At 42.8% G+C, this 16075-nt stretch overlaps 2 protein-coding genes across 2 annotated transcripts in view; both read left to right on the top strand.

Moving 5' to 3' along the window:
* Positions 1-9000: 9000 nt before the first annotated feature.
* LOC108522237 (PTPN13-like protein, Y-linked) lies at positions 9001-11704 on the top strand. Its single transcript, XM_017862310.1, has 3 exons — positions 9001-9069; positions 10181-10272; positions 11596-11704. The coding sequence occupies exons 1-3, from the start codon at positions 9001-9003 to the stop codon at positions 11702-11704; spliced, it is 270 nt and encodes an 89-aa protein (XP_017717799.1).
* A 262-nt stretch (positions 11705-11966) lies between these two features.
* LOC108522228 (ras-related protein Rab-9A-like) overlaps positions 11967-16075 on the top strand; it is a 25084-nt gene continuing 20975 nt past the window's right edge. Inside the window, 1 exon segment of the mRNA XM_017862303.1 lies at positions 11967-12225. Coding sequence (XP_017717792.1) covers positions 11967-12225 — 259 coding nt within the window.

Here is a 16075-nt window from a genome sequence, read left to right as displayed (position 1 = left end):
GAATTGAACAATGAGATCTCTTGGACACAGGAAGGGGATCATCACACACTGGGTCCTATTGTGGGGAGGGTGGGAGGCAGGGTAGCATTAGGAGATATACCTACTATAAATGAGTTAATGGGTGTAGCACACCAACATGGCACATGTATACATATGTGACAAACCTGCACATTGTCCACATGTCCCTAGAACTTAAAGTGTAATAAAAAAAAAAAGAATAATCACACATAGATGCCAAATTACAGAGGAAAGAGGAAAAGAGTAAAAAAAAGAAAAAAGAAAAACGAAAAAAAAAAATCCATGTTTTCCTAACAGGAGTATAGCAATCCACAGTGTTAAAAACTGTAGGTAGTTTGAAAAAAGAAAAAAAAAAAAATGTACTTGAATTAATAAACAAAACAAGAATTAGAAATATTGTAAAATAAAGGGAAAGAGATTGCTTCATTCTTCTCCTAGTTTAGTCTATTTTAATAATTAAAACATTTAACTATTCTTAAGTTACGTGTTTTATTCTGTTATGAACAACCTACATTTGAGTACATCTGGTAAGGTTCTACACCTAATTACAAGCCATTATTCTTGAGGCAGATTAAAGATCTGTAAATGGGAAAATATCTAGGGTTGCTATAAACAGAAGTGACAAAGGCATTTGGTAATTTCTGTGGTTTACAAGAGCATAACATAATAATTTTAATTAAAATTGATAGCACAGATTCAGAGATTCAGAACATTAAAAATTCATGTTTTCTTGAGATCTCCTTTATTATTACTCACTAAAATACATTCTGAAAAAATAAAATATCACCATCATAATCACATATATTTAAATATGTTTTATAATCCTGTTTAACTTTTCTTTGATCCCCAGGGCCTCTCTAGACATCCAAAATATAGGGTTCAGAAAAATACATCCTTGAAATTAAAATTCTCTTCTGTGAAGCCTGCCAAATAGTTTAGAGGATTGAGACACTTAATATTATGAAATCGAGTTCCAAATTTCTATAAATAATTTGTTTTGCCAAAATGCAATAGGTAGAAATGTTTGAAAAGGACAGAAATATTTTATCAGCCTTCACAAAAATATAATAATCTCTTTCAGAAAGAGAAATGTTACCTCTGCATTTGTCTCTTCCTAATGTTTACCCTAAGCTTAATGAAACTGTTATGTGCATCCCTGTGAAGAGACCACCAAACAGGCTTTGCGTAGGCAATAAAGCTGTTCAACCACCTGGGTGGGGCTGAGTCTGAAAAGAGAGTCAACGAAGGGAGATAAGTAAGGGTGGGGCCGTTTTATAGGATTAGGGTAGGTAAAGGAAAATTATAGTCAAAGGGGGGTTGTTCTCTGGCAGGAGTGGGGGTCAAAAGGTACTCAGTGGTGGATCTCCTTGAGCCAGAATGAGGCAGGAAAAGAACTTTCAGAAGGAAATGTCATCACTTTAGGTCAAGGACCAGACATTTTCACTTCTTTTGTGGTGGAATGTCATCAGTTAAGGTGGGGAAGAATATTTTCACTTATTTTCTGATTCTTTAGTTACTTCAGGTCATGTGGGCAAGTCACAGGGGGTGCAATGGTTTGGCTTGGCTTGTGCTCCGAAGCCTGACATTCCTGCCTTCTTATATTAAGGAGAAAAATAAAATAGTGTTGAAGAGCTGGGGCAGAAAAAATTTTGGGAGTGTGGTATGGAGAGAAAATGGGCGATGTTTCTCAGGGCTGCCTCAAGCGGGATTAGGGGCGGCGTTGGAACCTAGAGTGGGAGAGATTAAGCTCAAAGAAGATTTTGTGGTAAGGGGTGATACTGTGGGGTCATTAGAAGAAACATTTGTCATATAGAATGATTGGTGATGGCTTGGATGAGGTTTTGTATGAATTGAAAAACTAAATGGAAGACACAAGGTAGAGAAGGAAAAGAAGCAGGTACTAAAGGACTAAGAATTGGGAGGACCTAGGACATCTAATTAGAGAGAGCTTAAGGGGGTTCAGCGTAATTACGTGGTCGGTTGGTGAGTTTTTGGGGTACATTTCAAGTTATTCTCGTGTCTGGAATGAGACTGGGGCATAATAAAAAAGAGTATCCACACAGGAGCTCAAATGGGCTGTAACCTGTAGCATTCCCAAGACAGGCCTGAATTCTGAGAAAGGAAAGTGGTAAAAGTATTGTCTAGTCCTTTGTAAGTTGGTGACTGAGCTTGGTGAGGTGTGCTTTTAAAAATGCACTCTACCGTTCTTGAAGATTAAGGACAGTAAAGGATATAAGGGTTTCACTGAATACCAAGAGCTAGAAAAACTGCTTAGGTGATTTGACTCTTAAAGGCTGATCTGTTATTGGATTGTATAGAAGTGGGAAGGCCAAACTGAGAAATTATGTTTGACAGAAGGGAAGAAATGACCGTGGTGGCCTTCTCAGAGCCGGTGGGAAAGGTCTCTACCCATTCAGTGAGAGTGTCTACATAGACTAAGGGATACTTTAGTTTTCTGACATGTGAGTAAAGTCAATTTTCCAGTCCTGGGCAGGGGCAAATCTCATGCTTGATGTGTAGGAAAGGGAAAGGGAGGAGGCCTGAAAATTCCCTGGGGAGTAGTAGAAGAGCAGATGGAACTGAGAAGTGATTTCCTTGAAGATAAATTTCCATGATGGAAAAGAAATGAGAGGTTCTAAGAGGCAGGGTAGCATCTTGTAATCTACATGGAAGAGGTTATGAAATGATGACAGAATAGAATGGGCCTGTGAGGCTGGAAGAAGATATTTTCCTTGGTCTAAGAACCATTTACCTTGTGTGGGAAGAGACTGATAGGTGGAAGTTTCAGTGGGGGAGTAGGTAAGGGTGGCCGATATGAAAGAGAAAAACTGGCCATGAGAGACAGAAGTTGGAGAGCTAGCTACTTGTCTAACCACCTTATCAGCATAAGCATTGCCTAGAGAAATGGGATCTGACACATTTTGATGTCCCTTGCAGTGAATGATGCCAGCTTCCTTTGGAAGTAAAGAGTCCTCGAGCAGAGCTTTTTTTAAAGAGACATTAATGATGGAGGACACTTGTGTAGTGAGGAAATCTCTTTCAGCCCATCTGACCACACGGTGGCACAGAATATGGAAGGTATATTTAGAGTCAGTATAAATATTGACGTGTAGTCTTCTTGCAAGAGTGAGGGCCCAAGTTAAGGCAACTAGTTTGGCTTGCTGAGAGGTAGTGGAGAGGGGCAGAGAAGTAGCCTCAATAACAGATATGTAAGATACTGTTGCATAGCCTGCCTTTGCAGGTGAGTGGCAATTAGGCCTTGTGGAACTGCCATCAATAAACCAAGTGTGATCAGGGTAAGAAACAGGGAAGAAGGAAATGTGGGGAAATGGGGTGAAGGTCAAGTGGATCAGAGAGATGCAGTCGTGAGGGTCAGGTGTGGTATACGGAGTAATGTTGGAGGCCAGATTGAAGTCTGGGCCAGGAACAATGTTAATCATGGGAGACACAACAAAGAGTGAGTATAGCTGAAGGAGCTGGGGAGCAGAAAGCATATGCATCAGGTGTGAGGAAGAAAAAATAGATTTTGGAAATTATGAGAGCTGTAGAGAGTGAGTTGAGTGCAGTTTGTGATTCTGAGAACCTCTAAAGTAATAGGGAGGCAGCAGCCACCACATGGAGGCATCATGTCCTGCCTAAAACAGTAAGGTTAAGTTGTTTGCATATAAAAGCTACAGGATGCGATCCCGGGATCCTGGTCCATGTGTAACAATTGTGACTGACAGACCTGCGTTTTGGCTGTGTGTAATGAAAAGGGTTGGGATGAGTCAGGGAGAGCTAGGGTGAGGGCAGTCTCTAAAGCTGTGTTCAAGGAATGCAAAGAGCAGTGGGGAAAGATTTAGGATATATGGGGCCAGCTAAATTTCCTTTTGTGAGTTTATATAACAGTTTTGTTAGGATGGCAAAACCAGGTATCCAAAGGCAAAAGTGGCCAACCACGCCCAGGAAGGAAAGGATTTGTTGTTTTGTAGAAGGGGTTGGGGCTTGAGAGATCAATAGGACACGATTGGTAGGGAGAGAATCTGTTTTTATGAAGAATTATACTGAGGTAGGTAATGGATGGTGAAGAAATTCGAGCTTTGGCGGGGGTACCAAATATCCTTTGGAGAATAAATGTTGAAGGAGCAGAAGTGTGTCTTGTTGAGAAGATTAAAGAAGGGGCTACAGAGAAGGTCATCAAATACATTGAATAAGGTGAGAAGTGGAGGTGTGGAAAGAAGGTAAGTCATGGGAAAGAGCTTGACTGACATAATGAGGGCTGTCCCTGAAACCTTATGGCAGCACAGCCCAGATAAACTGCTGGGACTGATGGGTGTCAGGGTCAGTCCAGGTGAAAGTAAAGAGAGGCTGGGACGAGGGTTGCAGGGGAATAGTGAAAAAGGCATATTTAAGATCAAGAACAGAGTAGAGGGCTTTAATCCTTTTAAAGGGTGCTGTTAGATGGGATATTGGTGATGAGCTGGGTAAGGGTGGTTGGATTTTTATGAGATGGTAACGGGTGCATGATCGGTCACCAGGGAGGCAGTAGACATATCTTATATTGGTGGCTTAAGTTGGGTGGATACAAGGGGAGGACGTGAAGGAAGCTTTGAACTGGGGGAAAAGTTGGCAATGAGGTGTGGCTCTAGCCTAGGAATAGTCAGGGAAGCAGATAATGTAGTTAAAATGTCTTGGCCTAATAAGGGACCTGAGCAGGTGGGGATAACTAAAATGGAGTATATAGAATAATGTCCAAGTTGGCACCAGATTTGGGGAGCTTTAAGAGTTTGAGCAGCCTGTCTGTCAACACTCACAACAGTTACAGAGGCAAGGGAAACAGGCCATTGAAAAGAAGGTAACGTGGAGTGGGAAGCCTCCATATTGATTAAGAAGGGGATAGACTTGCCCAAAGAGTTACCCAAAGTGTCTGTGATGGTCCAGGAAGCTTCCAAAATGATGGAGTAGTGTCAGTCTTCAGCCGCTAAGCCTAGAATGTCTGGGAAGGAGTAAGTCAGAGAACCATGGGCCAGAGCTCCACGGACTCTGCGAGTGGCTGTCAGGTGAGTTAGACAGTCCAGTTTCCAGAAGGATCCCACACAGATGGGACACGACTTAGGAGGAATCCCAGACTGCGGACATTCCTTGGCCCAGTGGCCATATTTCCGGCATTTGTAGCAAGCTCCTGGTGGAGGAGGATCTGGAGGAACCCCTGGCAGTTGTGGTTCAGGTGTTTGGAGTTGTGCGCTGGAGACGTGGTTGGGGTTTGTCTCATAGTGGAGGCAAGGAATTGCAACTCAGAAATAAGTTGCTACTTGGCTGCTTCTACTCTATTATTACACACCATGAAGGTGAGGTTCAGTAAGTCCTGTTGTGGGGTTTGAGGGCCAGAATTTAATTTGGGGGGTTTTATTTAATATCGGGAGTGAATTGGGTAATAAAATGTGTATGAGTATAAGATGGCCTTTTGGGTCTAGGGCTGTAAAGCCTCTCAGGGTTGCTGCTAAGTGGGCCATGAACTGGGCTGGGTTTTCATATTTGATGAAAAAGAACCTAAATAGTAACTGATTTGGGAGAGGTAGATTAAAGAAAAAGGAACATTAACCTTGACTATGCCTTTAGCTCCAGCTACCTTTTTAAGTGGAAATGTCTGGGCAGTTGGGGGAGAGCCAGTCAAGGAATGAATCTGTAAGCCAGATCAGGTGTGAGGATGGGAGGTGATAAAAGAATTACAGGAGGCTGAGGAAAAATTGGGACCTAGGTTGGCCTGGTGAGGAGGGGAGAGGTCAGATGGGTCCATAGAAAAGGAAGACTGGAAAGACTCATCGATGCTTGGGGTTGGGACTGAGGGTAAAGGTAGGAGGGAAAGAAGGAAGGAAGATTTGGGACAAGTTGCATTGGGAACAGAGACTAAGGAGGGATCGATATGTAAAAGAATGCCTGGACGTCAGGCACCACAGACTGTTTACCCATTTTATGACAAGAATTATTTAGATCCTGTAGGATGGAAAAATCGAAAGTGCCATTTTCTGGCTATTTGGAACTACTGTAGAATTTGTATTGGGGTCAAGCGGCATTGCAGAAGAAAATAAGGCATTTAGGTTTTAGGTCAGGTTTGAGTTCAAGAATTTTTAAGTTCTCGAGAACATAGGTTAATGGAGAAGAAGGAGGAATGGAAGGTGGAAAGTTGCCCATAGTGGAGGAGGCAAGCCCAGAGAAAAGAGAGAGTAGAGACACAGAGAGAAGGATTTTGGGGGCTCTTGCCCTCCAGAAAAGCGGGAAAGGAAATAAGGGGCTGGGTTGCAAAAATAAGAGGTTGGGGCACAGAAATAAGGGATCGGGAGGTTCTGGCTCCCCAGAAGAGCTGAGAAAGGGTAGAGACAAGGAAGGGGTCAGGGTTCTTGCCCCTCCCCAGAAAAGCGGGACTTGCTGCTAAGGGTGAAGGACCAAGGCAGAGGTCCCTGCAGAATGGTGAGACACCTCTGAAGTGTGGGTGAGTAATCAGAGAGGCATCCCTGCAATGATTAAACACCAAAGGAAGGCTGCCTTCCCAACTCCGTGACCAGTGTCAGAGTTTTGGCTCCATGGACAAAACGTGTCTCATTTGTCTCCACCAGAAAATGAAAGGAATTGAAAGTAAGGGAAGGGAGAGATTAAAGGGTGCTGCCTAGGTGGAAAGAAAAAAGAGGTTGAGGGATAGTGAGAGGTTGGAGAATAAAGTAAAAGAGGCCGCTTACCTGATTTAAAATTGGTGAGATGTCCGCGAGTTTTCCTTGGGCTGCTGGGTCTGAGGACCCGAGGTCGTAGGTGGACCTTTCTCTCAGAGCAAAGAGCAGGAGGACAGGGGATTGATCTTCCAAGGCAGGTCACCTGATCGCAGTAATGGCACCAAGTTTTCATGCGTGTCCGTGTGAAGGGACTACCAAACAGGCCTTGTGTGAGCAATAAAGCTTTTAATCACCTGGGTACAGGCGGGTTGAGTCTGAAAAGAGAGTCAGCGAAAGGAGATAAGGGTGGGGCCATTTTATAGGATTTGGGTAGGTAAACGAAAATTACAGTCAAAGGGGGGCTGTCCTCTTTTGGGCAAGAGTTGGGGTCACAAGGTGCTCAGTGGGGAGTTCTTTGAGCCAGAATGAGCCAGGAAAAGAACTTTCACAATTCAATGTCGTCACTTAAGGCAGGAACTGGCCATTTTCACTTCTTTTGTGGGGGGATGTCATCGATTAAGGTGGGTCAGGGCATTTTCACTTCTTTTGTGATTCTTCCGTTACTTCATGCCATCTGGGCGTATACGTGCAAGTCACAGGGGATGCGATTGCTTGGCTTTAGCTCAGAGGCCTGACAGAAACCTTATGTAAAATTATATTTAACCTGAAGGGGTTTGACTATGAACTAAGGTTTTCATAAACTTATTACAGCACCTTAACAATCTTGTACAAATTTGCTAATGAGAAGATCAGCGTTTCAAGAACTTTTATTGTGCTTTCACTTCAATGCTTCATTGAAGAAATCAACATCATACTGTTTTGAATCTAGTTACTAGGTTCACAGAATTTTCTTTGACAAGAAAAGACATTGAAGACATTTAAGATAGGGACATTTAAGTCTACAGAAGTTGTCTACTACCTTTTTTCAGCTATACCCTGCTCATAGACATATAGTCTAAAGGTAGTAACCCTTGTTAAGTTGTGGTGGTCTCCACCCAGTACGAGCTTCCTGGATGCTTTCTTTTCCTACTGATGACTTCGCAGTGGTGGACACCACTTCCCCAGCCAGGGTGCCACCTTGGAGGTTCACCTCAGACCACTGCACTAGCAATGAGCAAGGCTCTGTGGGCATGGGACTGGCTGAGCCAGGCATGGGAGAAAATCACCTTGCTTACCAATTGCTAAGGCCTTGGCAAAATCACAGTATTTGTGTGGGAATGCTCTGTTTTTCCAGGCATTCTATCGCGGCTTCCCTTGGCTAATAAAGGGAAATACCCCCAACCCCTTCAACTTCCCAGGAGGTGTGACGCCCTGCCCTGTTTCAGCTTGCCCTCCATGGATTGTACTCACTGTCCAACCAGTCCCAGTGAGATGAACCAGGTACTTTAGTACTCAGCACTGCAGGACTGACTCATCTTCTGCCTCAGTCACGCTGGGAGTTGACGACCAGAGCTTTTCCCATTCAGCCATCTTGGAACAGCCCCACAAAAAAATTGTATTAATTTTTAAAGGTGCATTTTGTTTTGTTGTGTTTTGTTGTGAGACAGTCTTGTTCTGTTGCACAGGTGGAGTTCAGCGGTGTGCTTTTGGCTCACCACAAGCTCCGCCTCCTAGTCCATGCCATTCTACTGCCTCAGCCGCCCAAGTAGCTGGAACTACAGGTGCGTGTCACCACATCTGGTTATCTGCCTGTGTCAACCTCCCACAGTGATGGGATTACAGGCATGGGCCACTGCACCTGGTGCATGGTAAATTTTCTATTTAGGTACTCACACATCTTGTTTTATTAAACATATAATTTAAACATCTATTACAGAGAAAACTGAATTGCAAGGATTTCTTTCTTCCTCCAGTCCCTTCCCTATCCCTTTCAATCAGCTGGCAGTGAGGTTACTGAAAATGAGGGTGTGAGGATCAGGACTGGTCCAACTGGAGTTAAGTTTGCCCCTCTGCCTTTCAAGGTCACTGTCTGGCAGGGTCAGGACTTTGTTTGAAGAAAATGGCTTTGTGTCATCAGAGGATTGCTTGGTGAGGTGATTTGAGAGTCAACTCAGGCACTAAGATTTGGAATGAACCGGGTTAGTAATTACTGTTCAGATCAAAGACAGTAGAAGACATAGACAAAGAATATTGGGGTAACCCTGTGATGTCAGCACTTTTCGGCCAGGAGGCCTGCTTTTCCTCCTGGGAAGAAGTCTAGGCCTCAGAGTCCCGCATAACCTCTCCTCCCATTCTTTTCTCTTTTAGAAGGACGTGAATAAAATGGGCCTTCACAGTCCAAAGAGACCCTTCAAGGACCATGGGAGCCACTGGGCTTGGCCTTGGGCTTTCCTGGAGACAAGACCATTTGAAAGTCACGGACTGCCAGGTACTATCATCCCATGGGCCATGGGATTATCTCATCTGTTCAGTTCCCCTCTACCCTCTAGTAGGGACTAGGGCATTGAATGGGTGTAGGGCTGACAGGGCCCTGTCACTGGGATCAGGTCATACCCCAGGGACAGGGAAGCCACCAGCAAGGAGCCCACATCAGGGGAGAGGATTGGGGAACAGCTTCCTCTGATCATACCCTTGCTCCTGCAGCCCGACTCATCACGTGAATTTGTGTCTATTTTGGAGAATGGAGACAACAGACTTAGAAAAAGACACACAGGCCTGTCACCTAAAGACAAACGCAGCTGTCATTGTTGTGTATTTATCTTTATTATTTTGTTTGATTTGCTTTTATCATGCTTCTGGTACAGTGCTTTTTTGAGCACTCTCCCTGTATTCTGTGATCTTCCTTTCATGAGGAGGATCCTTTAAGGATAAAAAAATGTGCAGCTGGCCAACTGGATCTGGTCTCCTCGTTGGGCTGACCTACTTCTTGTCAGGGCTTCACAGCATGTGTGCATTTGTTCCTCCTTTCCACTTACCATTATGACATTAGCATCTTTCTTGACACCTCTTGTGCCTGCTTATATTTAGATCATGCACTGCCCAGGTGTGTGAACCTAGGTATATTCCTGTGACCTCTCACCTATAAAACAGATGGTGCCAGCACCTGCCATGGGGATTGTTGCAAAGGTTAAGTGGGGGTGCTTATCCAAAGCCTCAGAATACCATTGAGACACAGTGAGCATGCATGAAGCACCAATATTTGTTATCAACTGCTGCCTGATAGTTCCTCAGGATCAATCATCATTTATTCACATAATTATTGTGCTCTTGTTCATTGTTTTCTTATTTTCAATACAGGACAACAAAACTTTATTGAACGTCATTGTAAATAAACTGCTAACGTATTATGTGTTACTAATAACAGGCTTTATTAAGTGCCTCAAGGGGGCCAAGTCAATCAGAGCCTGAACCAAGTCTTTACAGACACAGGAAAAATGGTAAAGACATTGCAATTTGTGATATCCTGGGTCCCAGAGCCACCAGTGGCCAAGCTGAAATAGGAACCCACATTCCTAAGCTTGGCTTCTGCTTCTTTCCAGGTCCTACTGCTCTGGTCTGAGAGAGTCTCTGCCCACCAAAATAAGGTGTTCTTTGTGTCCCCCTGGTCACTGCAGCATGGCAAAATGTACCAGTAGGGGCCTGGCCATGATGTTTCCACCCTCTTCCTCATCTTTTCTGGCCCTTTCCTTGCCTTCTGGCTGCTTGAAGTAACACTCTGGACCCCTCTATGGCTGCACCTGAATTGTGGCTGATGCCCCTAGCACTGCCATTCTCCAAAGAAGTTTCTTTCCAGACTGGCCAGTTGGTCTACGTTTAGGGACTGGACTTCATGATGGACACTGCAGACACCACTGTGTCTCTGTCTACTGATACCCTTGGTGACGCCTACAGGTGGATCTGCTTTGGACAAATCGAGTTTCTGAGCTGGATGCGGTGATTACTGGGTGTAGTTAGAAGGAGTGGAAGCGTGGGTAGAGCCAGGATTTTCTGCTGGAATCTGTGATGTTTACTTCGACTTAGAACCAGTACAACTGGAAGAGAGACTCTTCCTAGAGTCTCTGATACCAGAGATTATTTTGCATATATTTTATTTTCAAAATAAAATCAATAAATAAAATATTTTGAAAATAAAACATATGCTCATGACTGAAGAATACAGCAGTGCAGCAAGAGTGACATAGAAAGAGTTGCCACCATGTACACCTCGCCCTAGTCGCCTGAATTCCCTGTTAACACCAGGTGCAACAGAGGAAGTCTGACCTTCAATTCCCCATCTTTCCTCCACCATCTGCCAATAGTAGCCATATCATGATTTTAGTTTATTTCTTAGTTATCAATGAAGCTGTAAGTAGCTGTGGAGTGTATATATTTAAATATATATTTTTTCGAACCAATACAGCAGAATATTGTGAGTTTCCTCTTGTAGGGATTATATTGGTACTGTGAATTCACCTGCATTTCTTCGTATTCTATGGGTGTATACATATTTTTTCTTTAGCTTTCTGTTTTCCTGGAGTTTCTAATTGCATTTTCTTCATTCTTTCTATTTAAAAATAATTATCTCCTTTTATCACATTCTTAAAATCTTCCAGCATTTCTAACTTCCCATCTGAAAAGTCACTTCTGGACACCTTTCTTCTTCCTCTTCCCATCCAACCGACATCTCTCTAGGTCTGGAGTGGAACTGTCATTCCCATAGGTTTTATAATTGTCTGCCTGGGTTTTCAAATGTGAAATGCTATTTCACTACTGCGACTCCAGGACCAGTCTCTGAAAGCACTATCCGTTTTTCTTATGGTAAAATTTTTTAATTGTATGGGGTTTTGAAATATTTTTTAGATTCTGTCTTCCATTTTTTGAGAGTTAAATGTTGTAAGGAAATTTCAAGCTCTCTTTCCTAATCTCTGAATTTTCCTATCATCTTCCTAAATTTTGTTACTGTCTATCCATGCAGCATTTTATTTTTCTCTGGGATTGTAGTGAGCATGGGTTCTGAAATTTCCTTGCACAGAGTTTATGGTGCCAGGAGGAGTAAAGAACTTAAAAACTCATTTCTCTGGTGACAGACAAGTTGTCAGCTTTGTCATAACTGTCTTTTATTGTTTGCTTTTTTTTCAAACTGTTGGACACTCATGTTTACCTGTGCAATTAGTAGTACGGCTGAAATGGGGTTAGTCACAGGATCATTTCACACTGCGACAAGAGGATCTGGCCTTTATGACAGGGGACTACACACGGGAAAGGTGATCTCCTCTAGGAATCCCTAAGTTTCCTTGTTTCCTCTGCAGAAATCTTCACCTTCGGTTGCCCTGCTGCCACCTTAGCATGGAGATGCTCTTCCTCCACTTACAACCTGACCACACAACTGTAGACTTTGTGCCCACGGACTTTTCCTTTCCCTTTGTCTTGAAGAGAGAAGATGCAACCCATTTCTCTACTGTGATGGAACCAGAATGTCCTCTTGAATATTACTGCCTGTACATCATAGGGCAGGTAAGCTTCTGCATGAAAGAGGAAATAGTAGAAAACAGACACGTGGACAGGAAGGTCACTTTGACCTCTAAATGTCGGGAGGGACAGCTGGGTACTGTGTTAGCTGATCATTCTTTTGTGTGAGCCTTTCCCTCAGGCCTGTTTTGTGTCTGGGCTCAGGCCAATTTAACTAACATTATACAGCCTCACACGTTAGGAAAAGAAAAGAACCTGCCTTCTCAGGCCACAGCTTTCCAAAATGAAAACCCAGAGCTGAGCACAACAACAGTAGCTTGTCTTTGAAAGGGACAGGTCTCCTGAAATTGTCTCTGGAAAGTCCAACAGCATGGAAGGTAGCGGCAGCTTACACCACGGAGACATCTTGGTAAACCTTACTTAGAGGCAAAAGTGGTGATCATTAAGGGCGGGTTGCCAAGTTCTCTGTGAGCCAGACACAAACCAAGACTGAGGTCATGTGTTACACATCCTCCCACACACAGAGGCTGTGGAAGCCAGCTGCAGACTCTGACTACAGTCTCTGGCACTGGAGGTCCAGAATGAAAGCACAATTTGAAGTCAGCAGAATTCAAATTTCCTTTGGTCTCTGAAGGCCTGGGAAATCTGTTTATACTGATGCTTGTGATGGTTCTGTTCTCACAAAGGGAGACTGAGGTCTGTGAGCCTGGTTCACATGGCCTGGGATGTCTGGGCTGAATGCTGTGTCTACTTCTGTGCTTTATAGTCTTGGTTGTGCCACACATGGGTTCCATGCCTCTCTGAAGTCCTATCTCCATTAGAGGCACCCAAAATCAGGTAGCCAGGACATGGGGTCTACCTTTTCTGACAGCTGAGACAACGTTGCCTGAAGTCAGGTGCTCGGTGATACTATAATTATAGGGGACATATAAGAGGAGAGGGAGCAGTCCCAGAATTCACATCCTCTGCTTGCTGAAACACTTACATTGTGACATAACCCACACCATGCAGATGGGCTCACTTTTCCATTCACCACTGAAACTGTGACAAGACAGAGGCTGCCACAGACAACATGACCTCTGAGGCTTGCTTAGTCTCTCCACACGGTGGTCCTAATCCTTCCTCCTGCTCCTCTAACCTTTGTGCCTCCTGCCAATCCTTACTCTTATGTTAGGATCATTATTCCATATTTAAAACAGCTTCATTGACATGTGATTGGCATATGGTAAATTGTACATGTGTAGATAGAATAACTGATGGTTTTTTTTTTCCCTGTGAGTGTTCCATTCACTGCAAGTCCACAAGTTTGATGAAGTTTAAGAAAAGGTACCCTCCTCCCAGCAATGACGACCTCTCCCTGGCCACCGTGGGATCCCAGATCTGTTTCTTTCACTAACAAATAGTGGTGTTTTATGGAGTTGCATGTAAATACAGTATGTACTTGGGTCTTTGTGCATCGTTTTGATCTGGTTTCTTTATTCAGTGGAACTACTTTAAGAGTCACTCTGCTCTGAGTGCATCAATAGTCCATTCATTTTCACGCTGAACCACATGCCATGGGGTGGATATGCCGTAGCTTGTACACCCTTCTTCTGTGTATGGGCATTTGGGGACTCCTGGTCCCCAAAAGTACTTGGACACAGTACTTAGAAGCTGTGTGATTGAAAGTGAGCCACTCAATCACCTGATCCTGGCCTTTTTCTCTACATGTGTGAGCACCCATACCTTGCAGGGTTGCTGTGAGTTCACCTGAGCAAGACACCTGTACATGGTGGTGCTCAGAAAATGTTAATTTCCCTTTATTGAAATGGAACAACCCACGGATATTATGTGCTGAGGTGTGAATTAAAATAGAGCAAGATACGGAACACCTTGTAAACCCTGAGGAGACATCAGTGATCACTGGAAAGGCAGCAGAGAAAGAGTGACCTGGAGCTGGAAATGGCCAGGGGGTCGGTTTTGGGTAGTTAAACAGGCATGAGTAGGGCAGAAGAGGGTTTTCCCCATCCACATACCAGGAATGCCGGGACATTAGATGTTGGTTGGACAGTTTTCATATTGCCTCTCTAAAAATAATAATTTAGCAGCTGGAGCCAGGGATAGACAAGTGTCTACTGATACACACCTGGTAACATTACCATGTTAATTAAGCTCACATTCCAGGGAGGAGGAAAAAGGGTTTCCAATAAAACCTCACCTACTGGGTGAGTGAGCCCAGGTGTGCACATTAAGAGATTAAATGACAGAGTATGACATTCTGGGGTCATTCCAGCAAAAAAAAAGGGAGGAAGCTTCAGATAGTTATGCATATATATGCTTAAACACACTTCTTATTCTCACTTCCAAAGGGTAAGGAGGGCACTCTGCCTTTGGGCAGCCCACACTAAGGGAGGAATCATGGAAATGGGTGCACCAGATGCTGGAGGTAGACCAGCATATAAAGTCCCAGAATGAAGGTTAATGGCCACACTTGTTCTTCAAGTCACACATTGGGATCTCATCCCAGTGCACTTTTCATTCTTTCCTGTTCTAAAGCTTTTTAATAAATGTCCACTCCTGTTGTGAAACTTGCCTTGGCATTATTTTTCTTCTTTATGCCGATGAGTTGAATTATTTCACCTGAGGAGGCAAGAATTGACATTGCTAAAGACCCATATATATTTGCTGCCAGTAACTCAACTACCTTCTGCTGGTAAGTTGTCTGGGAGCTGGAGAACACAATGACTGGAGTATGTGTCCAGAATTTTCCTGCCCGGGCCCCAGGCAGTTCTGAACTGTGGAGAGACATGAACCCCAGACTAATGGGATGCCATGGAAAGAGAGTTCAGCCTGCTGATGGAAGAGTGGGGATAAGATATTTTTTATTGAGGTATAATTCCCATGATATGTTATCTGTATTTTCATGGATAATTCAGTGACACAGGAATGTGCACGTTCTACCACCTCTTAATTCCAAATTATTTTCATCATCACAAAAAGAAAATCAATACCTGTTACGGACCCAATCTGTCCTCTTTCTGACCCCTGATAATTAGCAATCCACTCTCTTTCCCAAAAAATTATTTATTCTGGATATTTGTATAAATAAAATCATATAGTATGTGAATTTTGTGTTTACCTTCTTTAATCACAATGGTTTTGTAGTATCTTCACATTGTAGAATGAGTGTCTCAATCCTTTTATGGCTAAATATTAGGCCTTTGTATGCATATACTACATTTTGTTTTCCTGTTATTTGTTGGTGGACATCTGTTTTGCTTCCACATTTAAGTCATTATGCATAATTCTGCTATTAATATATGTGTACACTTTTTTTGAATACCTGCTTTACATTGTTTTGTGTATGTACCTGGGATTGGATTTGCTGGTTTATATGATAATTCTGCTTAGTTTTTGCAGAAAAACCAAACTATTTTCCACAGCAGTTGAACTATTTTACCTTTTTTGTTTCTCCTTTTCCATGTCAAACCTTGTCAGTTTATGGTTTTTAAATAATAATAATTATAATTGGTGTGCAGGTGTGTCTTACTGTGGCTTTGATTTGCATTTCCCTGAGGTAGTGATGTTGAGCTACTTTTTACGTGTTTTTGTGGGTCTTTGGAAAAAAAGTATTTTCAATTTATCTATTTTTCTAATTGGATTGTTTTTGTTTTTGCTCTTGAGTTGTAAGAATTGCTTCTATATCCTGGATACTATACCCTTATTGTTATATATGACTTGAAAATATTTGGTCTTATGCTATTGATTTTCTATTGACTATTACAATAGTGTCCTTTGAAGCATGAAAGTATTGTTTTAATGCAATTCAATTTATCTATTTTTTTCCTATGTTTTCTGTGCACTCCCTGTCATTCTCAGGAAACCATTGGCAAATTAAATGCATATAAGCACATAAAAATATGTTCAATGTCACTAGCTATTAGGTAAATGAATATCTAAACCACAATGAGATTACCAATTTATGTGCACTAGAATGTCTTTTTTTT

Source organism: Rhinopithecus bieti, unplaced genomic scaffold, assembly GCF_001698545.2.
Source record: "Rhinopithecus bieti isolate Rb0 unplaced genomic scaffold, ASM169854v2 scaffold_3255, whole genome shotgun sequence".
Lineage (NCBI taxonomy): Eukaryota > Metazoa > Chordata > Mammalia > Primates > Cercopithecidae > Rhinopithecus > Rhinopithecus bieti.
This window is presented reverse-complemented; position numbering and strand designations above follow the sequence as displayed.

Bases quoted from the DNA above. Each gene is read 5' to 3' on its own strand.
- LOC108522237 (XM_017862310.1), top strand. From the start codon at position 9,001: ATGGGAGCCACTGGGCTTGGCCTTGGGCTTTCCTGGAGACAAGACCAT. The intron at 9,070-10,180 runs GTACTATCATCC...GCTTCTTTCCAG, and splicing joins TGAAAGTCACGGACTGCCAG to GTCCTACTGCTCTGGTCTGA. The intron at 10,273-11,595 runs GTAGGGGCCTGG...CTATCCATGCAG, and splicing joins CAGCATGGCAAAATGTACCA to CATTTTATTTTTCTCTGGGA.